At 38.0% G+C, this 23,625-nt stretch overlaps 1 protein-coding gene across 2 annotated transcripts in view; it reads left to right on the top strand.

Annotated features, from left to right (window-relative positions):
* JMJD1C (jumonji domain containing 1C) overlaps nucleotides 1-23,625 on the top strand; it is a 324,083-nt gene that overhangs the window by 50,613 nt on the left and 249,845 nt on the right. The window contains exon 1 of one of the 2 annotated variants that reach the window (XM_072756129.1): nucleotides 16,402-16,905. The exons of the other annotated variant lie outside the window; for it this stretch is intronic. Within the exon in view, the coding sequence (XP_072612230.1) occupies nucleotides 16,732-16,905 (174 nt within the window). The 5' untranslated portion in view covers nucleotides 16,402-16,731. Of the gene's footprint in view, nucleotides 1-16,401; nucleotides 16,906-23,625 lie in introns of those variants that run through there. 2 annotated transcript variants of the gene reach the window in all.

Genomic DNA, 23,625 nt, shown 5'->3' with positions numbered 1-23,625 from the left:
TAATTTCTCTAACATATAAATATGAATAATGGGCTGGATGGTGAAAATGCTTACCATTTGTACCCTTGAAATTAATATTCTGTGATATATAGAATGAAAGTAAGGAAAGGACTTTCCTAGACTCACAAAGAAGAACTCTTTAAAATACACACATATGTATATACTGGTAGCCATGGTGGTCCTGGGTTTTCTCATTTTTCATCCATCCACTTTTTATTGAGTGATATATCAGGAATGTAGGGAAAAAAACCTATCTACTTTGAACCAGAAGTGTCCTCTATCAGAAATGGTGCCTCGTTCTATATGCATTCAAACTCTCTGTCAGGAATAATTATTATTGTAAAGTAATGATAATTCAAAGTCATCAATAACATGTACTGAAGGAAGGTTAAGTGCATCCATCCCATAACCATTGTGTTTACAGCTTTCAGTGCTAGAGTATTAGGGATTTGAGTAGTCTTGGCTTGTAAAACTACATAGTAGGCTGTTTGTCTGAAGGATTCATTATTGCCCACATTGAATATACGCAGTTGGGCTCTTTTACTTCTCTATGAAATTTGATTCCTTCCTACCAGGGTTGGAACTTTTATATTGACCAGAAGAAAATGTTGTATGATTAGACAGCCTCTAGAATAAAACGACTATTTTTTAAGATGATTTTTTAAATCGTCAAAGAAATAGATACTCATTTTTTCATAGTACTTTTCAACAGTCCTATGTTGGAAAAATCCAGAAAAATAGGAAGAAGATGAACAATATAACAGCAAAATCTGGTAATCCTACTACTGGAATAAAACCATTAATACTATTTAGTCTTCTAAAAAATCTTTTCTCTTTTAGGTTGCTGGGGTCCTCCCTTCTTAATACTCCAAAGAAGAAATCTGTGGTTCATCTTTCTTTCATTAGTTACATTTAGTAAATCCTGCTAGTTTTGTGTCTGCTCTGGCTCTTAATTTGTCTAGCCCCCTTACCTCATGATTCATTCCGTTTCACAGTTATTGTTAGATATTAAAATAGTCTTCTCTACCTGGTTGTTCTGTTTTTGTTGTCTTTCCCCCCTTTTTTTTCTTTCCTCTTTTATTCTTCACATTATTAGTAGGTTTATTTCTCTAAAAACCAAATCTGATTCTATCACTTGGCTTAAAAACATAACTGTGTCTCTAAATGCTTTAGAAAGTGTGGCAACATACTATAACATTATAATGTGCTAGAGGCATAGGAAATAGAGTGGCTTCATTTATAGTAGCCTCTGATTATACTGCATATGTGACTTAAACCATACAATTCTGTTATCCCCTAGATGCAACCCATATTTCCAAATACCGGTCATCTTTTGTGCTTTTTTTTTTTTTTTTGAATTGAAATCCTTTTTCTTTTTTACCTTTCTCCCAAAATGCTTCTTAACTTCTAAAATGTAACTTGGATGTCATCTTTCCTGGGAAGCATTCTTAAATTGTTCCAGATAAATTACTTACTCAGGTGTTCCAGAGGAACTAATTACACTGCTTATAACACTTGCCATATTGTATTATACTTAGTTGTATATATCATGTACATTTTTGCTTTCCTAGTCAATTAAGGGAGGTGTAGATCCCTGAGATTTGGAATCACAAGATGCTTTTGACTTTCAGAAGGTAATTCTAGGGAGGCAAATTTTATTTCTCACTCATGATTTCCACCTATTGCTTGAGATATTTTATTATGCTGCCTTTACAGTTTTTCTTCCTACTATATGCCTATAGTATTCTCATTAACTACCTATATACATCCATGCTTTATGCCAAAGATATCCAAAAGATTTTCAAGACATTTTTAGGGCAATGAGAGCAGTGTTTTGAAATTTAAAAAAAAAAAAAAAAAGTCTAGAACACGCTCTGCAAATTGCTTTGGTTTTCTTGATGTTCCTAATTGTCAGTCTCTTGAAAGAGGCCCTGTTTTTGTTAAAATTACTCAGTACAGCTTTTCACTGTTAAAAGTTCACAGTACTTCACATTAGCATTCAGGAATCTGTCCAAAGAAGTCCAAATATATTATCACAATGTTTATTTCCATAGAATTCTGCAAGATAACACAATTTAAAAGTTAGTGAGAAAGACAGAAATTGATAGTAATAAATAGGTATCATAGCTTTGAAAGGTGCTAGATCATCAGTTCATTATTTTGAGAATTTGTAAGTGGAAACAATAAAGAATTCAGAGTTTTTTGCTATGTAAACTGTACTGTAGGACAACTAAATAGTTAATTAGGGAAAATCTTCTTTAGAAGAATTCCAGATAATAAGTGTGATTGGAATGATAGAATTAGTAAATCCCATTTGGGCAACCCTTAAGTAAATAATACAATGGTCGTTGAATGAATCAGGCTGGCAACACTTGAATACATAACCTAACCAATATGAACATCACTTTAAGTAGGATAGCCAGACATCATGTGTGTCCTAATGTGATGGGTTAGGAAAGTACATGTATCACCCAAGGAGTATTCTTGCCAAAGACATGAATCATGTCTCTAGATCTTAAGTATAGTTTACAGGAAATATGGGGAATGGAGAAATACATTAATAACAGGAAGAAACAGCTAAATTTAGAATGTGATAAATTCTATAGACAAATCACTTGTTGTTACAGATTAAAGGAAATTTATAGAGTTATATTAATCAGATACAAATGTGTGGTTCTTAGTTTGGGTCCTGGTTCAGGAAAACCAACAGTAAAAATTTCATTTTTGAGATGATTGAAATTTGAACATAATGTACATATTAAATGATTTTGAGGAATTGCTTATTTTGTCAGATGTGATAAACGCATTGTAGTGTCAAATTAAAGTCTTTAAATGATAGTGATATTTTCGTTACTAATATGGGTGAAATGATACAATGTCTGGGATTTGCTCTAAAATACTCCAATCCCTGCCCCCCAGAAGAGAGAAAAATTGTAGGATGGGAAAAAGAAGATAGTGAGACATTTCTGAGTTACATGGGCATTTGTTCTACAGTTATCTCCTTACTTATGTGAATGTTCGAAAATTTTCAGACCGAAAGTTGAAAAAATTAAAACCTAAAAGTGTAACATCAAGGTTTCTAGCATAGGAAGAAAGCTGAGTCAATAACATAACACAGTGTCTATGTGATGAAAACAAACACCTGCTGGGGAAAAGTATGACTCTTCCTATTAAGATCAAAAAGAAATTTTTCTTCATTATGTTCTTGAGGACACCATGTAATATATTTTTAAAAGCATTTTAAATTAATCCCTTCTATAAATAGAATATTTTTTGTAGCATTCATCAAAATGGTTAGTGGAATACCATCCATGGTTAATTCCAGTGAAACCAGCTTTATGGCAAACCATTATGATACATTCCAGGAACCTTAACTTCAAGCTGTGTAGGGTTCCCCAGTATAATTCATGAGAAGTCTTATTCCTGTCTTTTAAAAGCTTAGAGAAACAGGGTACCTGGCTGTCTCAGTCAGTGGAGTGTATGGCTCTTGATCTCAGGGTCACGTGTTTGAGCCCCATGTTAGGGGTAGAATTTACTTAAAAAAAAAAATTTAAAAAAAAAAAAGCTTAGGAAAAAAAACTCAACCTTTCTATTCATTCATCTCTCCTCCCCTCCATTTCTGTTATAATTCCCTTCTCCAGTCCTCTTTCACAAATTAGTTAATACAGTATATACATTTCCTTACAGCTGTTCTAGTTGGCCAAGAAAATTTTACTGACTTTTTTTTTCTATGGTTTGTCTCAAAAACAAGTCTTTTTAAATGTAAAAAATGTATTAAAATAGGGATCCCTGGGTGGCGCAGCGGTTTGGCGCCTGCCTTTGGCCCAGGGCGCGATCCTGGAGACCTGGGATCGAATCCCACGTCGGGCTCCCGGTGCATGGAGCCTGCTTCTCCCTCTGCCTGTGTCTCTGCCTCTCTCTCTATCTCTCTGTGACTATCATAAATAAATAAAAATTTAAAAAAATGTATTAAAATAGGCATTTAAAATATCATTGCCATTTACTCAGAGATTTTAGTATTAATTCCCTTCCTCCTGCCCAAAGAATCTGTGTTAGAGTAACTAGATGGATTATATAAAGTATCCTGCAGATAGTTCTCCATAAACATTGTTTTACCTGGAGCTTTTCCTGGGTATTGGGCAGCAGTGAATTTGAGATTTTATTTTTCTGGCAACTGCCTGAAATACAGATCTTCTGTGTTATTGATTAAATTTGAACCGTTATTCAGTGAAGCTATGTTAAAGTTTACGTTCTTTTTTGAAAATTGAAATGACTAACAGGAATAGGACATTATCTCTAATTTGAGATTAGCCAAGGGAGTACCTATGGGTAAAGCCAAGACTCTAGAAAATAATTTTTTTAAGATTTATTTATTTATGATAGAGAGAGAGAGAGAGACAGACAGACAGACAGACAGACAGGAGGGAGAAGCAGGCTCCATGCCGGGAGCCCGATGCAGGACTCGATCCCGGGACTCCAGGATTGCGCCCTGGGCCAAAGGCAGGCGCTAAACTGCTGAGCCACCCAGGGTCCCCTAGAAAATAATTTTAATTACTGGTTCGGTTTTCTATCGCTGTGTAACGAATTGTGACAGTAGTTTAAAACAACACAGATTTAGTATCTTATAATTTTCATGGATCAGGAGTCTGGACACAGTTTAAGCTGAGTCCTCTACTTAGGGTCTCACAAGGCTACAAATCCAAATGTTGGCCAGGGCTGAAATGTCATTGAGGCTCTGGATCTTCTTCCACGTTCACATGGTTATTGGCTGAATTAATTTCCTTCTAGTGGTTGAACTCAGGGCAGCTTGCTTTTTCAGGGCCACTAGAAAGTCTCTGACCTCTAGACTCCCTCTTAAAGGGCTCAGCTTTATTTTGTAAGTTCATTCAGGAAAATCTTCCCTTTGATTAATTGAATGCCAATTAGGGACCTTAATTACATCGGCAGACTCTTTTCACCTTTGCCATTTAAAATAATATAATCATGGGAGTGATACCCCATTTCCTTTGCCCTATTCCATTGGTTAGAAACAGGTTGCAAGTCCCACTCACACCCAAAGAGAGAGGATTATACAAGGGCATGGGGCCTTGGGGGTCTTTTTAGAATCTCCTGCTTACCAATATTACACTATTGCCTTTAATAAAACATTTTAAGTAGTTTATTTTGTTTTATTATACAAACAACATTAATGAAACTTAAAGAGAAAAAAAAATGTCACCCCATAATCCTGGTATCCAATGTATCAAAATGTTTTCCTTTGGCTGTGTGTGCGTGCATAATTTTTATTAAATATTGTAGAGCAGAGATACAGTTTTCCATTGCTTTTCACTTAGCAAGGGCATTTGTCTTGTAGTTTACATAATGTTTGTATGTATCATCTTTAAGGGATGCAAATGATTTAATCAGTTATGCCTATGTAACAGAGCCCACATAAAGCCCTTTAAACAATGGGGCTTGGAGAGCTTCACAGTTCGTGAACATATCCACTTGTTGGTAGGGTGGCATGGTCCAGCTCATTGGAGGCAGAAGTTCCTGTTTCTAGGACCCATATGGACTTTGCCTTGTCTCATCTGGGTGTTGTGTCCTTTGTAATAAACTGGTAACAGTAAATAAAGTGTTCTTTGGAATTTTTTTTCTCTTTTTTTTTTCTTTGGAATTTTATGAGCTGTTCTAGCAAATTATTGAAATTGAAAGGGAGTTGGGGTTGTGGCACCACCTTGTAGCCAAGTCAAACAGAAGTGTGTGTAACCTGGGGACCCAGTACTTGCGACTGGCATTTGAAGTGAAGGCAGTCTTGTGGGGTTGACCCAAAAGGCTGAGGAGTCTGATGCTGACTGAGTAGTTATTGTCAGAATTGAAATGAATTGTGGGATACCTGGTGGTGTCTGGAGAGTTAGAGAATTAGATGGTGTGAGGAAAAAACCTGATATATTTGGTGTCAGAAGTGTTATTTGAGTAAAAATACCTCAGTTGGTCAAAGAATAGGCAACTCAGCTTCCTAAGGTTTGGCCCTTGCCCATTTCCTGGGAGATAACCTCTAAGCCCTTGGAATATCCTGCCCAGTAAGAATGCCTTTGTTTACTTGAGGGCTTTTGGCCACCCTATGTTGTCTATACTGACAGTGTGGCTGACAATATGGTAGAGACTTTGTGTGGTGTGGTAGGAGCTTGACCTCTGGAAAAGTCAGAGGCTAAGGTCAGCTATGCAGATGGTCAGTCTTACCTACATGTGAGACCCCTGATAAAAATGCTCAACACCAGGCTTCAGTTGAGTTTCCCCGGTTGCCAGTATTCCATGAATGCTGTCACACATTCTTGCTGGGAGAAATAAGTGCTGTCTCTACAACTATACCAGGAGAGGACAACTGGAAGGTCCAAATCTTCTGGACCATGTCCTAGATCCCTCTTCCCTTTACGGGCTTAATTAATTAATTAATTAACTTACTTAAAAGATTTTATTTATTTGTTCATGGGAGACAGAGAGAGAGAGAGGCACAGAGACACAGGCAGAGGGAAAAAGCAGGCTCCATGCAGGGAGCCGGACGTGGGACTCCATCCCGGGTCTCCAGGATCACGCCCCAGGCTGAAGGTGGTGCTAAACCTCTGGGCCACCTGGGTGGCCCCCTTTACTGGTTTTAATCTGTATCTTTTTGCTCTAATAAACTGTGACCTTGAATAAAATGGCTCTTTTGAGTTTCATGAGTTTCTAGTGAATCATTGAACCTAAGGGTGGCATTGGAGACCCCTGAACTGCAGAGGTTCATCCATATTATTGCAAAATACTCAGTTCTTTTTTATTGTTGAGTAGCATTCAAAGTTTGTTTATTCTCCAGTTGAGCTGGTTGTTTCCAGCTATTGACAATTATAAATAAAACTCTAAAAATATTTGAGTATCAGTTTTTGTGTGAACATAGATTTTTATTTCACTTGGGTAAATAAGATTTGAATTGCTGAGTTATATGAAAAATGTCTGTTTAACTGTGTTAGAAACTACTAAACTCTTGCAAAGCGGCTATACCATTTTGCACTGCTCCCAGCTACCAACTGCTCCTCATACTCTTCAATACTTGGTATTGGCGGTTTTATTTTTCTTTTAATTTTAGGCATCCTGGTAGATGTGTAATAGTATCACACAAATAGTTGTGCTTTGCATTTCCCTAATAACTAATGATGTTAAGCGTCTTTTCATATGCTTATTTTGCCATTCATATATCTTACTTGATGAAGAGTTAGACATAACTGAAATGTTGAACAGAAAAGCTAAGGTTTTTTTTCCCACTCTTTTTCCTGTCTACTTTCAGCTTTGATAATCTCTGTTGACCTATCTTCAAGTTCGTTGATTCTTTCTTAAGCTGTGTCAGGTCTGTTGCTGAATCTGTCAAAGCTTTTTAAAATTTTGTTATTGCATTTCAGATGGACTCTTAGCTTTTCTGTTCTACTGTGCAGTTTCTATGATATTTGCCATCTGATCATACCTATTGCTTGCCTGTTCCATTTGATCCTTAATTATTAATTATCATTTTAATTCATTGGCTGATAGTTCAACATTTCAGTTATGTCTAACCCTTCCTTTTTTTTTTTTTTCCTAAGTCTGCTTCTGTTGACGATTTTGTCTCCTGACTGATTTGTTTGCCCTTGAGATTTTGTGTAACTTATAATTTTGGGAGGGTGGGGTATCTTACCAAATTACTTTATTTGAAAGAATGATGCAAGCAAAAGAATTTAAAGAGATTTTTTAAATACAATTATAGAAAAGGCAGTAGTAACCTCAACATGCATGCACTGCCTTGTAGACCAAGGAAATCACCCCATGACCAGGCTTACACTTTTTTTAAAAAAAGTAATATTTTACTTATTTATTCATGAGAGACAGAGACAGGCAGGGACACAGGCAGAGGGAGAAGTAGGCTCCCCACAGGGAGCCCCATGTGGGACTCTACACGGATTCCAGATTCTGGGATCACACCCTGAGCTGAAGGCAGATACCCAACTGCTGAGCCACCCAGGCATCCCAGACTTACTTTACACTGTTTGATTGAATGCTAGCCATCATTTGCAGGGTAGGAGAGATTGAAATAAATGGTATTTATGTTAAGAAATAGGTATGACTATGGTTCTACTAAGTTGTTTGTACACAGGATTGAATCAGTCTCACCTGGAGTTGATTGGATTTATGTAGAGTTTTTTTTTTTTTCTTGCTTTGGTTACATTCAGTAAATTACCAATTTTAAATACTTTTATCATCACTATGTGCTAAAGGGTGGGGGTTGATTTGTGGAAAAGTTTTAACTGTTTTTATTCCACCTATATCCTTAAGCCTTACTGGTATATCTGTACTTTAGAGAGCATCTTTCTGTGCTTTTTTGTTATTTCTCTCTACTGGAAGCTGATTTGCCTTGTAGGGGTGGGCCTGGAGCATATCTTTTGTTCTAAACCAACCAGTTTTAGGCAGGCTCTGTTTCCCTCTCTTCCTCATAATCTTGCTTTTTCCTTCCCACTGATAGTAGACCTCAATTGTTTGGGGCTAGGGTATTTCCTGTCCTTCCATCAGGGGGAGGTATTATCTAATTTTGAAAGAACTTAAAAAATTTGAATTATAAAACTACTAGAAGAAAATACGGAAGAATACCTACATATTTTCTTTTAATTTTTTTAATTAATTTATTTATTTATGATAGTCACACAGAGAGAGAGAGAGAGAGAGAGGCAGAGACACAGGCAGAGGGAGAAGCAGGCTCCATGCACTGGGAGCCCGATGTGGGACTCGATCCCGGGTCTCCAGGATCGCGCCCCGGGCCAAAGGCAGGCGCCAAACCGCTGCGCCACCCAGGGATCCCCCTACATATTTTCTAAGTATGACTTAAGGTTGAAACATTAAAATACTAGCATATTTGACTGTATAATATTTTAAAACTTGTGACTATCAAAAGCAAATTGCCAGTGGGGAAATAAACATCCATGCAAATTTAGAGATAAAAGCAAATGAAACGATTAATTTTAAGATAATTTTTGCAATTAGAATACCTGAATAAAAGGACTTTTAGGCATTATAAACAAAGCATATAAAGGCGTGTGAGGCAAAGGTTTCAGATATAAAGGTTATTTATAATGCAGAGATTCTCAAAAATTCCTCCATTTGTATAGTTACTTCTGATAGATTAATATGACAGCTTTATTTATTTAAGATTTTATTTATTTATTCATGAGAGACACACACAGAGAAGGAGAGAGGCAGAGACACAGGCAGAAGGAGAAGCAGGATCCATGCAGGGAGCCCGATATGGGACTCGATCCCGGGTCTCCAGGATCACACCCCGGGCTGCCGCACTAAACCGCTGAGCCACCCGGGCTGCCCAATATGACAGCTTTAAGAGCAGATTTGGAGAGCGGACAAAAGAAGCAATTCTATAGTGTTCTTTAAAAATTGTTGTTTAATTGGGAAGTCCTTTGGCCTGTACTATTTGTATGTACGTATTAATGATCGGTATATTTATCTTTTGTGAGACCTTTGAGATCAAACCTTTCTGGCTAAAAACACATTTGTTTTCCTAAAGCAAGATTACTTTCATCAATCCTTCAATGTTTTTTAGCTTTGAAACTACCATGTGACAGGAGAGGATATTTTTCTACTTGATGAATTATTCAGAAGTCTTAAATGCAAGCTTTTAGGAACTTTAAAGGTTATCAGCCTCTACATGTTATATATTATTTCTAGAGAAGCAAAGTGGTTTGCCCAAAGTTAGTGGTAGAAATAACCTAGACTTGTTTGACTCTTGCTCTTTGATGATATTATATTACACAGCTGCTAATTTCTAATTTGCCACATTTGGGGTGTACATCTTAAAACATCTATTTGTAAATGGCTATATGGAATGGGAATTGACCAGTTTTAACCTAAGTATTTGTGTATTTTGTGAAAAGTGAAGTTGGTTAGCCTTTTGAGTATTTCTCTTGGCCATTTAATTTTAGGTAATATAAAAATGTGCCCTGGAGTAGCAAAATGTTTAGGGGATGTTGATTTCAATTTTAAGTTTTTAGTTAAGATCTTTTGAGGTCTGGTTTTCCTATGTGTCAGTTGTGGTTTTAAGGGAAAATTCTAAGGCCTCTCTTGTAAGCTTATGTGAACACAGGCGTTGGAATTGGAACACTATTTTATATACCCTCTTTAATTGAATAAATAAATTATCTGTAGTAGTGAAGCATATGTGGAGCCAGAAGACAATGCTTTCCTTTATATGGAGTAATTTATTTTCATTGCATATTTCTGTTTATAGTATGTTATATATCTTATTATATGTAAACATGTGACTTTTTCTAGAAAGTGCCAAAGAAAAGAATGACTAAAGATTCCCCATATTTTACTGCTGCTAAGTCTTGTTTTGTTTTGGTTTCTTTGAAACCAGAGTCCATTAATGTGAGAAATGTGCCTCAGAGCTGTGTGTTCTTGATCATAAAGTTCCTTCATTATGTAGAATCTAGCTGCACCTTTGGGGAAGAACCTTGATGGAGTATAGATCGCATGCTGAGGTTTTGAGTCAGTATTACATTTTTTTTTTTTTTAAGATTTTATTTATTTATTCATGAGAGACACAAAGAGAGAGAGGTAGAGGGAGAAGCAGGCTCCTGCAAGAAGCCCAACTGGATCCTGGGACTCCAGGATCACGCCCTGGGCCAAAGGCAGATGCTTACGCTGAGCCACCCAGGCATCCCAGTATTACTTTTTAGTTTAGATTTTACTTTGACTTTCCTCATTTATAGCTTTAAATGTTAGGATAGAAGGTCTTTCCTTAATTAATTTCACAGACATGAATAGAGGCATTCATTAGGACTTTTAAGCTCTGCTACAACTACCATGTGGCTAAGTGAAATTTTATGAGATCTTTAGGAAGGTAATCCTTTAGGAACCTAACCCCTTCATATATTAAAGAGCTAATATAACAGTTGAGGATGAAAAACCCAGACTGCCATGTAGCATGTTTTAATAGTAGTTAAAGCATTTATGAGAGGGATGATGAAAAAAATAGTTTGGTGGGACACCCTAGAAAGACCTTACTGAATGCTTAATGGAAGCTATTTGTTTACTTGTTGCTTGTATTTCCTCATGCAGCAGATTAGGAAAATTCTGATGTTATGTGTATTCTTTCTAAATTTAAAATTTTTTATCATTAAAAATAAGATTTAAATTTTCTTAAAAAAAAGATTTATTTATTTATTTATTTATTTATTTATTTATTTATTTATTAGAGAGATAGAGCTAGAGAGCATGAGCAGGAGAGGGAGAGGGGGAGGGAAAGAGAATCCCAAGCCGACTCTGTGCTGAGTGCAGGGCTTGATCCTGAGCTCAAATCAAGAGCCAGACCCTTAACCGACTGAGCCACCCAGGTGCCCCTGCAGTTTCATTTTTAATAGTAAATGTTGAAAAGAAGTGGTTGGTTCCTATACAGCCAGAATATAAATTGGAAACTGGGTAATAGATGTAGAGAGAATACAATTAAAAGGCCAGGTGGAGATTGCTTTTCTCTCCTTCCTGTCCTTCTAGCTTCCTTTCTTCATTTTCTATCTTGCCCATTCCACATGGCATCAAAATGACACTGAGGAAATTATGTTTGTATGTTGGCTTCATCAAAGACATTATTTCAGATTGTACTCTTTAGAACACCAAGAATAGACTGGTGCTCTGGATATATACTCACGGGATCATTTTTGGGTTTGCATAAAATTGGTAGTTTGGTAACGAAATGAATGTTTTTCTTATGAATTGTAACTGTTTCTCCGTGTCTGTTCTTTAGAAATGATCCCCAGGAACAACTGTGCTTTCCTGGGAAGCCCAGGTTTTATGAAGGCTTGATGTTCTCCATAATGAAATGAAATAATGTGTGTAAGCAGTTATCTTAAAAACAATGAATAACTGTAGGAAAAACAAGAATTCGCATTTATGACTCTAGATTTAGAGATTTGAAATTCCTCTTAATTTGGTTTGATTTAGAAAAAGGTACATTTTGTTATATTCATTAATTGATTTGGTGCCATTGGAGTATCCACTCTGCACAAAGTTTAGTTGATACTGGGAGTATAGTTGTGAAAAAGATACATTGTTCTTGCTTTTAATAGAGCTTATAATGTACCAAGGGAGACAAATATAATCAATGAAACAATAAATGGTATAAGTATGGGTATGGTAAGTACTAACACAAATAGGGAATGTTCTGAAACTCCATAGTGTGGGATTCAGCCTAGTCTGAATGAGAGAGGGCTTTCTCTAGGAAGTGACATTTGAGTTACACTATCATTATCATACATGTAATCAAGGAATTTGGTTTAAATAAGAGTTTAGGGAAATACTTAAATGGAAGTTATTCAAGGTTTAGTGATAAACACAGTAACATAAACTTATTTCCATTCTATTCTTGGTCTTGCACTTGCATAATTCAGTTGAAACTTTTTGCTTCCTTTATATTATTTTTTTATTCCTGTTTTTTTATTTTTAAAATTTTGTTTTTAATGCTTAGAAGAAGTTCTTTACTAAACAGTTTACCCTGGCTGCCTTCATTGTAATATTGGCTTTAACAGCCCTAGATGTGCCTGTATATGAAGTTTAAGACCTCATAACCTAATCCAGTCATTACATTTGACAGCTAATAAAAGCTTCCAAATTATAATAGATTTAAAAATTATATGTTAAAATGCACTAAACTTATCCTTTATGCCATTCCATTGATGGCATAAAGGATAAGTTAAATATAACAAACAAATTGAAGCATTTCTATTGTCTGTCTTTCCACATGTATTGTGAGTTTCTCAAAGACAGAGGCCCTGTCTCTAGAACCTGGCAGAATGTGAGACACATAATAAGTGCTAAATAATCAGGTATGAATAGCCTGTGTTAATATGGAGATGGAAACCTGGTGAGTGACTTTTATGTTTAAGTGACAATTTAGCATAATGCAGGCTGCTTTGGAATCATAAGGCCTAATTTTTTTTTAGATTTTATTTACTTATTCATGAGAGACACACAGAGAAAGAGAGGCAGAGACACAGGCAGAGGGAGAAGCAGGCTCCCTGTGGGGAGCCTGATATGGGACTCCATCCTGGATCTCCAGGATCATACCCTGGGCCGCAGGCAGCACCAAACTGCTGAGCCACCCGGGCTGCCCCATGAGGCCTAAATTTGAATCCCAGTTCCTTAATGTGTATGCTTAGATGAGTAACTAAAGTTCTTTAAACCTCATTTCCTTCATCTTTAAAATAAAGTAAGATTACAAGTATAAAGTACTCAGCATAGTGCCTGACGCATACTAAGTGTCCCATAAATGGCGGCTAGTATTATTATAAGATATGTGCACTAAACTTTTATCTGTTTTTGTGTGTGTGTGTGTGTGTGTGTTCACAATAGATGCTTATAGTGACACAAATTACTAGTATTTAAGAGAGCAGATAACTGGCCCTTTCTATAACTACACCAAATCAAAAAGTGAAAAATTTATAGTTGGTAGGCTGCTTGCTTATTGAATGTAAACTTTATGCACTACTAATTATTGAAATTAAGTAGGTAATTAAGGCCTTTATCATTGCAATGAATATATTTCCTTCCTTTTTAGGTTACGTTTTAAAAGAAAACAAATTGTTTATGTGAATAAATTTTTGTGGATTTTTAAAGAACAAAATAATGTCAAATGTGTCTTTTATATGAAGATATTTGATGTATGAAGTTTGCTTGAATTGGGGGTATGTGTGTTTAATGTACATATTAACGGTAGGGATGGAGAAAGTATAAGATCTAGTCTATTTTTAATTTTTCAGTTTCTGTAAGTAAATTTAGTCATTTTAAATACTTTTGTGTCACTCTCCTAAATAGTGAAAAATTCTATAATTAAAAAAAAATTGACTAATGCCTTTTCTGAGGATTTTTACAAAAGTAAAGGATGTGAAGGAACTAATTTAATAAATATTCTAAGGTTTAAAATCTGACTTTAAAATTTATTTTATTCCATGTTACTTACAGTTAGGATTTGCTGGCAAAACAATATAAACAGTATAAAGCAAAAAATGCCAGCAAGAAAACAAAGCCTTAAAGGCTTTTTTATTCTACATTTTTAAAAGTGTACTTCAGGTTTCTCCAAAAGCAAAATATCCACAAATTCGTGATTTTTTTTTTTTTGTTGTCACTGTCCAGAGTCAGGGGATTCGTAAAATATTTTTTGGAATGCAGTGCTAAGAATATAAGACATTTGATTGAAAAGGTTATGAAGATATATGGACTTCTGCACTTTAAGTATTTTGATTGATTTGGTGGATTTACATGCTTTTCAAGAGCATTTCCAAGGATAGCACTCAACATGTAACGAGGGCTCTTAGGAGTACATTTAGAAATTTACCTAGAAAAATTGAAATCAGGTGGCAATTTTATGTAAGTCAACCTGACAATCAATACTGCAAATATATAATTTGATGAGTGGGATTTATATACTGAGTGTTATTTTCATCTCTTAAGTGACTATATTTTCTCACTCGTTCCTAGAATATCACTGAGATTAGGAAGCTGGCAATTTCTGTAACAATTGTGTTGTGCTCAAGATGACAAAGCAAATCATTGGTAATTTGGTATCAGTGTAGATCTTATTCTTTTCTCCTTCCATATGTTACGTTATTTTCACCAGATTATTTTACTGGCTCCTTAATTCAAGTTGAGATTTTAGAAATCTTATTATATTAGTCTGTAGTTCTCAAGATGATTAAATATGCACTAAAAGAGTGGACCTGGAAATAAATTGCATAGTGAAATTAAATTTTTCTCTCAACTTGCCAGCATGCATTTCTGGACATGGTTTTCCTTTATCTATTACAATTTCCTATTTGGTCTTTAGATTAGCGAAATTAGATCATGATGATTAGAATGTCTTCCTTGTAATTTTCTTTTATAACCTAGTATCAGTGGCCATGTTTTTTTCTACTTAAAACAACTTGGCTTGGGTGTTCTAAGAAAGATAAAAGCCTTAAGTTTATTTTAAACATTCAGATCACTAGTGTAAACTCCTTTAACAAGGCAATTAAGAAGGGGGGTACCTGGGTGGCTCAGTAGTTAAGCGTCCCACTCTTGATTTTGGCTCAGGTCTTGAACTCCAGGTTGTGAGATGAGCCTGCGGTTTGGCTCCACCCTGTGTGCATGGAGCCTGTTTTAAGATTCTTTCTCTCCCTCTGCCTCCCCACCTGCCTATCTCTCTCTCTCTGAAAATAATTTTTTAAAAGGTACATTTTTTTTGGAGTAGAAGTTTAGGGAAATTTCTAAAAAACCAAAAATTTTTTTTTTTAGAAACCAAAACTTAGAATAAATTTTTATTGGTCTATAAGAATTTTTGGAGTGGATTATGATCATTAGTGGCCCTGAAAAAACAAAACAAAACCACACACGACTGGGATTTTTAAAACTACCTTTTAAAAACACTTAATGGATGTCTGAAGTTGAACTGCTTACTGTCATGTATAGGATAGGAAGAATTCGAGGATTGGGATCAAATAAGAGGTAATTATTCTAAATTTGAGATCTGTATGTGTAGGGACTACAAAGTCCTGTTGTGATTGGATGGGAAGTAAACATAATTTATTTTCCTATATTGTGATTGGCTAAAAACCTTTCTTTCCACGATGTTCTCTAACAACCGAATCTGGAGCCTTTCCCTGTTTTTATAGGACTAGGGAGTTTGAGGTATGTGCTGGTACTGAAAGTACTCGAATTGGCACAGAGAATGTAAATTTTAGGGACATTGACAGAAGCCCTCGACCGGGCGTTGGACGTTCTTACAACAAAGCAATAGCGAGGTATAATCTCTCAAGAGTTCAGAGGTGTAATTAGCATCGTTGCAAACAGGAAAGATGAAAGGATGACAGTGTTTTCTTCATTTTCATCCAGAGTGGTGGACTGTTCTGCACTGGCTGTTTTCAGTGGAAAGTGTTGCTCTGCTTTGCTGCTGGGACTACAGGACTGTTGTTTCAGGCGAAATTTGGGCAAATTCAGGCGGCTGGCACCCTGTGTTCTGAAAAACATCGCTCCGGAGATGTGGGGTGTAACCTGGAGTTTATTTTGTGACCCAGGGTGGAACTAGCACGCTGCCCCCGCCGCCCCCGCCGCCCCCGCCCCGCCCCCGCCCCCACCCTTGAGGGGGCGGCCAGAGGTGACCCTCAAACGCTCTTCCTGGTGTTCCCGGGGGAGAGCGTTCCTTTCTCCCCCCGCCCCTGCCTGCTTAGCCTGGCGGGCCCTGCAGCCCCCGGGGCAGCGGCGCCGGGCACTACTTTCCGTCTGCGGTGGTTCCTCCGACCCTCTCCCGCGGCTCCCTGCCCCCGCCCGCGCCGGCGGAAGGAGACGCGGCGCTCGCAGCCGGCGGGGATGGGGAGGCGGAGTAGTCCTGTCCACGGCGGGGTGGCGGCAGCGGCGGGGGCGGCCGCGGGGCCTCCGACGGCACCGGGCTGTGGGGCGCCTGTCAGTGTGCGGGCGTGTGCGTGTGCGTGGCTACAGCCCGGGGCTGCTGGTCTGTGGGCCCGGGGTGCCGAGGACCGTGAGGCGCCGAGGTCGCGGTGCCCTTCTGGGCTGCGGTGCGGTGCGCCCCGGGTGCGCGCTCGCTTGCCCGCGGGGCTGCCGCCGGCCCTGCCGGCTCCCCTCAGCATGCGCGGCCGGTAGGAGCGGGGTTTCACGGGGCCCGCCGTGGCCGTGGAGGAGGCGGCCGCCGCCTCAGCAGCGATGGCTACGGCGGTGGAGACTCGTCTGGAGCTGGTGGGGAAGCGGTTCCTGTGCGTGGCGGCCGGCGAGGAGGCTCGGCCGGAGCGCCGGGACAGTGGACGGCGCTGGCGGGGCTGGCGAGCGGGGGTCATCCGAGCCGTGTCCCACCGGGACAGCCGCAACCCAGACCTGGCGGTAAGAGCGAGCGCCCCTCACCTCCTCAGCCCCTCGCCCCCCAGCCGTCGCCGGCCCTGCCCCCCGGGCAGCGGCACCCGGCGCGGGGGCGCCTCGGGCACCTGGCGCGGACCCGCCGGCTGCCGGTCACGCCCCTCCTCGGAGCGGGCGCCGCTTGCCCCTCCTCCGCTCCCCGCTGCCGGGGTCTCGGGTCTCCCGTGTGCACGGCGCCGGGGCGGGACTCCCCGGGCTCCTCCCGGGCCGGCCGCCGCCTCGGGGGGTCGGGCCCCGCCGCGGCGGTGGAGACCTTTAGGAGAGGCGGGGCTGCGGGCCGGAGCCGCTGGGCCAGGTGGGGGGGCGGGCGACGCCGACCGCTCGGCCGCTCGAGGCTCGAGGCAGGAGGGGGCCGTCTTCACCAGCATCCTCCCTGGCAAAGTCTCCCTCGACAGGGGCTGGAGACTTCAAACTTCGGCAGTACGGTCGCTGCTGGAGGGGAGGGAGCAAAGGAGGGAGATGCAGCTGCTGTTTCAGGCAGCCGGATTCGTGCACATTGTCGAGGCAAAGACTGAGTGGCGGCATCTTGATGCAACCTCTTTCTACAGTCGCTTGGATTTCTAACTGGAAACGATGAAAACGAAAATTTTGATTTGGAGGGTCAGAAATTAACCCACCCCTCCCTCCCATCCTCCCTCCCTCCCTCTCTTCCTTCCTTCCTTCTTTATTTCCATTTTTTCCCCTTGCGATTGTGTTTTTTTTTAGAAAGTAAATAGTGTTTTAAAAACCATCCTGGATCCTGTACAATTTTAAATGAAGCAAGAAATACTATAAAATGTTCTGCCCTAAGGAACATTAAGGGTCTTTTTTTTTTTTTTTTTTTTTTGCTTTTCTTTTCCTTTCATATGATACTGCCAATATTTTCTTTCAGTAATGTAGGACTGTGCACCATTTAGAGACGGGATATGTTCGGTCAGTGTTCCAAGCACATTTTTTTTTTTTACTTGGGGACAGGTTGGAAGGGGTGCAGTAGAAGCTAAGGCATTGACTAGCCTTCCCAAGGTTGATTTGCGAGTACATAATCCACGAAATTTATTATTAGTACCCTGGGGTATTTAATTTTTTACTAAAAACTTCAAACACGATAATTTTTTTTCCCTTTTGTTTATCTGCAAGTTTACATTTCTAAATTCACTTTACTATCTGTGCATGTACATAACTTTTAATATCTTGCTTGGTTTTGGACTGTTTTTATAAAAACCCATGTTTCATGACTGTAGTCAATGATACGGCTTCATGGGGCATGTATTAATGTTGACTTGATATTGCAAAATAGGTTTGTTTTGCTAATAGGTATTTCTAGTAGGAAATAAGCCAGAGTAAAGGTAATTTTGAAGATTTTGATTGGTTATTCTCAGTGGAAAGAAGAAAAAGCAAGTCTTTTAAAAATTTCTCATCTTAATGATTCTACAGATTGTGTCATTTCAGAAACTCTTTTTGTATAAAAGACATGTGCTGAATTTCTTTAACTTCCTCTTACTGTGATACCATATTGTCTTGGCTTTTATGTGGAAGCTAGTTGGATTATGGTTTAGCATTTTTAAATTATTTCCAAGCAAACCTGGATTTTATTTTAGTAAATGCATGAAAATTAGAAAATATAGTTTTAAATCATGAGTATCATTCATGACGGTCAAGTTATCAAAGTTAAATATATTAACTTTCTGGGCAGCCCTGGTGCCGCCTTCAGCCCAGGGTGTGATCCTGGAGACCTGGATGGAGTCCCACATGGGGTTCCCTGCATGGAGCCTGCTTCTCCCTCTGCCTGTGTCTCTGCCTCCTCCCCCCCCCTCACGAAAGGATAAAATCCTTGAAAAAACAACAACAACACAAAATCCAAAACTTTCTTGCATGGAAGTTTAAATGACATAAAAAATGGGTTTACATGTATCATGTTTGTAGAAGCAGAATATTAAGCTGAGTATTTAAAAATGAAAAATATATATGGATGGTGGGAATGACTAGAAAGAACAGGAATGTTTTTTTTTTTTTTTAAAGATTTTATTAATTTATTCACGAGAGACACAGAGAGGCAAAGACATAGGCAGAGGGAGAAGCAGGCTGGGGAGCCTCATGTGGGATTTGATCCCAGGACCCTGGGTTCATCACCTGAACAAAAGGCCGACTCTCAACCACTAGCCACCCAGGCATCCCAGTAATGAATTTTCTCAGGTGATGAAAGTGTTTTGTATCTTGAATAGTAACAGATGTATATGTGTGTTGAAACTTGTTGAATTATATAGTTAATAACTGCATTTCATCATATGCAAATTTTACATAAAAATTCATTTTGAGTCATATCTATGTGAACCTCCAGCAATTTTCCTTTTTAAAAAAATTAATTTTATTTAATCCTTATACCCAGTGTGGGACTCAAACTCATAACCCTGAGATAAAGGGTCGCTTGCTCTTCAGGCTGCAGAGCCAGCAAGGCGCCCCTCCAGCAGTTTTCATCTGTCTACAAGTCTTTATTTGAAAATTTTTTATGCAGTGTAACTGAGTTTTTTCAGCCAAAACCTACAGTTCTAGAGTCCCTCCCAAACTTTCTTACATCGTGTTTTTTTTTTTTTTTTACATTCATATTCCCTAAATTAAACAAAACATGGAACAGGTTAGCATCAGCATACTGTAATTCTCCTTTTAGGCTTTTTTATTTTTAAGATTTTACTTTAAAATCTTAAGTCTTAAACACCCAAGATGGGTCTTGAACTCACAACTCTGAGATCAGGAGTTGCATGCTTCCCCGACTGAGCCAGCCAGGCATCCCTTTTAGACTTTTGTTACTGCAGAATAAATTTTATTTTATTTAATTAACTTATTTTAAATAAGCTCTATGCCCTATGTGGAGCTTTTACTCACAACCCTGAGATCAAGAGTCGCATGGTCTACCAACTGAGCCAGCCAGGTGCCCCCTGGATTATATAGAAGTTTAGAGGGAGTAGGTAGGGAAAAATTTTATAGTTAGGCCAATGTAGACTTTAGAGAAGATTTCAGGAGGCACTCAAGGCATGAGCACTGTGAACTAAGCCTACCTTGTTTTGAGGGTAGAGCAAGTAGACAAGCAATGAGATTTTTTTTTTTAAATGGGAAGTTTTTTTTTTTTTTAATTTTTATTTATTTATGATAGTCACAGAGAGAGAGAGAGGCAGAGACACAGGCAGAGGGAGAAGCAGGCTCCATGCACCGGGAGCCCGACGTGGGATTCGATCCTGGATCTCCAGGATTGCACCCTGGGCCAAAGGCAGGCGCCAAACCGCTGCGCCACCCAGGGATCCCTGAGATTTTTTTTTTAAGATTTTATTTATTTATTCATGAAAGAGAGAGAGAGAGAGAGGCAGAAAGGCAGAAACAGAGGCAGAGGGAGAAGCAGCCTCCATGCATGAAGCCCGTTGTGGGACTCCATCCTGGGACTCTGGGATCACACCCTGAGCCAAAGGCAGATGCTCAACTGCTGAGCCACCCAGGCATCCCTGCAGAATAAATTTTAAAGAGTTTTACGAATTATATGAAAAATGCTAGTAATTAGGCTCTTTTTGTGTTTGGGTTTTTTTTTTAAGTTAAATATATATATAACTTAGAATGTACAAATTTATTAGAAATCTCAGTTATATGTATTTATGGCACATGAAAAGATAACTAGCAACTTGAAAATAGTTTAAGGTACACTTATCTCAAAAGTTCATCAATTCTTATTAATCTTATGTATGAAGAGTTATGTGTTTTAAACAATACAAATTGGTTATTTATAGTTCTGGAGATGACAAGTCTAACATGGCTAACAGTGGTCTAAAGTCAAGGTATGGTAGAACTGTGTTCTTTTCTGAAGGTGCTAGATGAGATCCATATTTTTCCCCTTTCTGGCTTTTAGAAGTATCCCACATTCCTTGGTTGAGGCACCTTTCCCTCTGATTCTCTTGTCTCTCCCATCCACTTTTAAGTGCCCTCGTGATAATATTGGGTTCACCCCAGTAATAAATAATAATCTTACCTGCGAATTAACAACCTTGATTCCATCTGAACCTTACTTCTCCTTTGCCGTATAATGTAACTTTGATACAGGTTTCATGGTTTTTGGGCATGAGCATCTTTGAGGTGGCATTATTCTGCCTACCACACCAAGGTAGCAAAAATATTCTTTTAAACTATGAATGTATATGATTTCATATAAGTAAATTAAAGCTAAAATTAATTGTATTTTTTCATGCCAGGAGTTTTAGTAATAATATCATTATATGATCTCTTAAGTAAATGAGTTTAATTACTAGAATTTTTACTAGACTATGCTTGAATAATTTTATGTATTTTTTATGGTTTTTAAGAAATGACTTGAAAACCTTTTGGGTTATCTGTTTTGGAATTACATTAATCAACAAAAGATTTTATCTGAATATTTTTTATTCAGTAGGACCAATTTGTTGAAGTTGAAATACATAATAAAGTATATTGTGAGTCCTCAGCATGTGGAGGTTTTTTTTTTTAGCCTCATTATTTAAAAAGTTTTTCTTACTTTGGTATACATGTTGATTGTTATTACTGCCCTTCTTTTTAAGGAACTTTTCTAGAAGACCAGTAGTATTATAGAAGGGAAGCTGACCGTTGATAAGTTGCATAATACTCATCCTTGAATGATATCATCAGGCTGATTAAAGAGCAAAACTTGATTTACTTTTTACTTGTTTTAACTTACTGTCCATAACCTATCAGCCCTTTACTTATTTTTGTACCCAGCCATCTAGTTATCTACCCATTCACCGTCTTTTGATGCTACGGTGATTGCATCCTTGTTTCAAGCTAAAACTCTGTTTAAAGTGTATTTCTTAAAAAATGTGTCAGATTTTTTAGTACCCAAAAGGAACAAAAATTATATTTTGTTTAATACACCAAACACATAAATTTGCTTGTTTGTTGGGGAATTTTTTGAAGGTCACTTAGTGACAAGATTTTAAACTGTTCTAAATGTGTACCTACAGATAAGTTACTTTGCAGATATTAAATGTAAAGAAAATTTTCATATTTAAGGAGTTTAAAGAGACCTGTGATTTTATTTGTTGTAAGGAAGCCTTTTCCGTTTTTAGTACTATTATGTTTTTGTTCAGCTGTCTTTTCATTTAAGTTTCATGTTGAGTTGGTAACATTTGATTCCCTTATACGTTTTGTTAAGATAAGTCTTTAGGTAAATCTGAAATTTATAATGGCTTTGTAGTATTGATAATGCTAATTTTTGGTCTGTTCACAATAAGTGAGTGAGTGTTTTTTTTCCTTCATTGCTCAGTATGACCTGGATGAGTTAACCATAAGGAAAATTGGTTAGCTGATAGGTAGACTTTTTTGCTCCTCTCTGGAGTTGTTGTCATTGGTCCCAGAAGACTTAAGTACACTAAGAGGAGTATGTAAATAGTAGCTATCTATGGTGGCTATGGTAGTACCTTGTAAATTGTGCATTTCAGTTTTAACCACTAGCCTAGCTTGTTTTAAAAGAAGGTAGTCACCCAGTAATTTAATGGTGTGATTTGTATGTTTCTGTGTAAAATTAATTAAAGGAGGTATTTTTTTTTCTTTTGACCTATCATACATATATTTTGGCACGTAATTTGGTTCCATTAACTTAAAATAGAGAATTTTAAAATTTATTTGAAATTTTATTGAATTTTAAAAATTTTTTCGGACTAAAGATTTTACTGTGAGAACTGTATTCTTACCTTCACACAGTGGTATCATTGCATTTGAAAATAAAAATGTCCAGAGACTCCAACGTAGTTGAAAGCATAAGAGGCTGTTTTCCTGTGTTTATAGTATTATTACTTTTGACAATTTCAAGTTATGTACAAAGAAGGTCTTCAACTCAAACTCATACTCATTTTCCCCTTATGTATTTTTTTTTTAATTTTATTTATTTATGATAGTCATACAGAGAGAAAGAGAGAGAGGCAGAGACACAGGCAGAGGGAGAAGCAGGCTCCATGCACCGGGAGCCTGATGTGGGATTTGATCCCGGGTCTCCAGGATCGCGCCCTGGGCCAAAGGCAGGCGCCAAACCGCTGCGCCACCCAGGGATCCCCTCCCCTTATGTATTTAGTACAGTATCTAGTATTTACTTAGATGTTTAATAAATGTTTATTTAACTGACAAATAAATGTTATAAATTTTGTAATTTAATCTATACTAACCATCTCAATTACATTACTATCTAGTATAAATTCTGAGTAACAGGTTTTTGTTTTGTTTTGTGGCATTGTGTATCTTGGTGGTTATTTCCCCAGTATCCATTATGTGTTGTGTGGTTTGACTAAATGGTGGGCCATGGTATTCCTAAAATAATCAGGTAATTGAACTCTTCTGGCTACACTGATGAGTGTAGGCCCTAACTAATTAGGTCCAATCAGAATGAAATCAAGTACAGTATTGTGTGGGTGTTATGCTTAAATTGCCACAGCCATTTCCCTGTTTTAAGGTCAGCCAATTTAAGGACAAGATTGACAACAGGTCAAATTGTTTTCTGAAGCCCAAATAAACTTTTGGATTTTTCACTTACAGGATTTTTCATTTTGGAAGAGTAAATTTAACTTAATGTGTTTTTCCTTTATTTTTTTCTTTGGAACTAAAAGCATTTTAACTGATACACATGGTAATATTCCATTCCATATTTTGGAAAACACATGTAACAAGCATTTTCATAATATTCTTGTT

Source organism: Vulpes vulpes, chromosome 4, assembly GCF_048418805.1.
Source record: "Vulpes vulpes isolate BD-2025 chromosome 4, VulVul3, whole genome shotgun sequence".
Taxonomy (NCBI): Eukaryota; Metazoa; Chordata; class Mammalia; order Carnivora; family Canidae; genus Vulpes; species Vulpes vulpes.
Note: the sequence above shows the minus strand (reverse complement) of the source record. Positions and strands in the feature narration are given on the sequence as shown.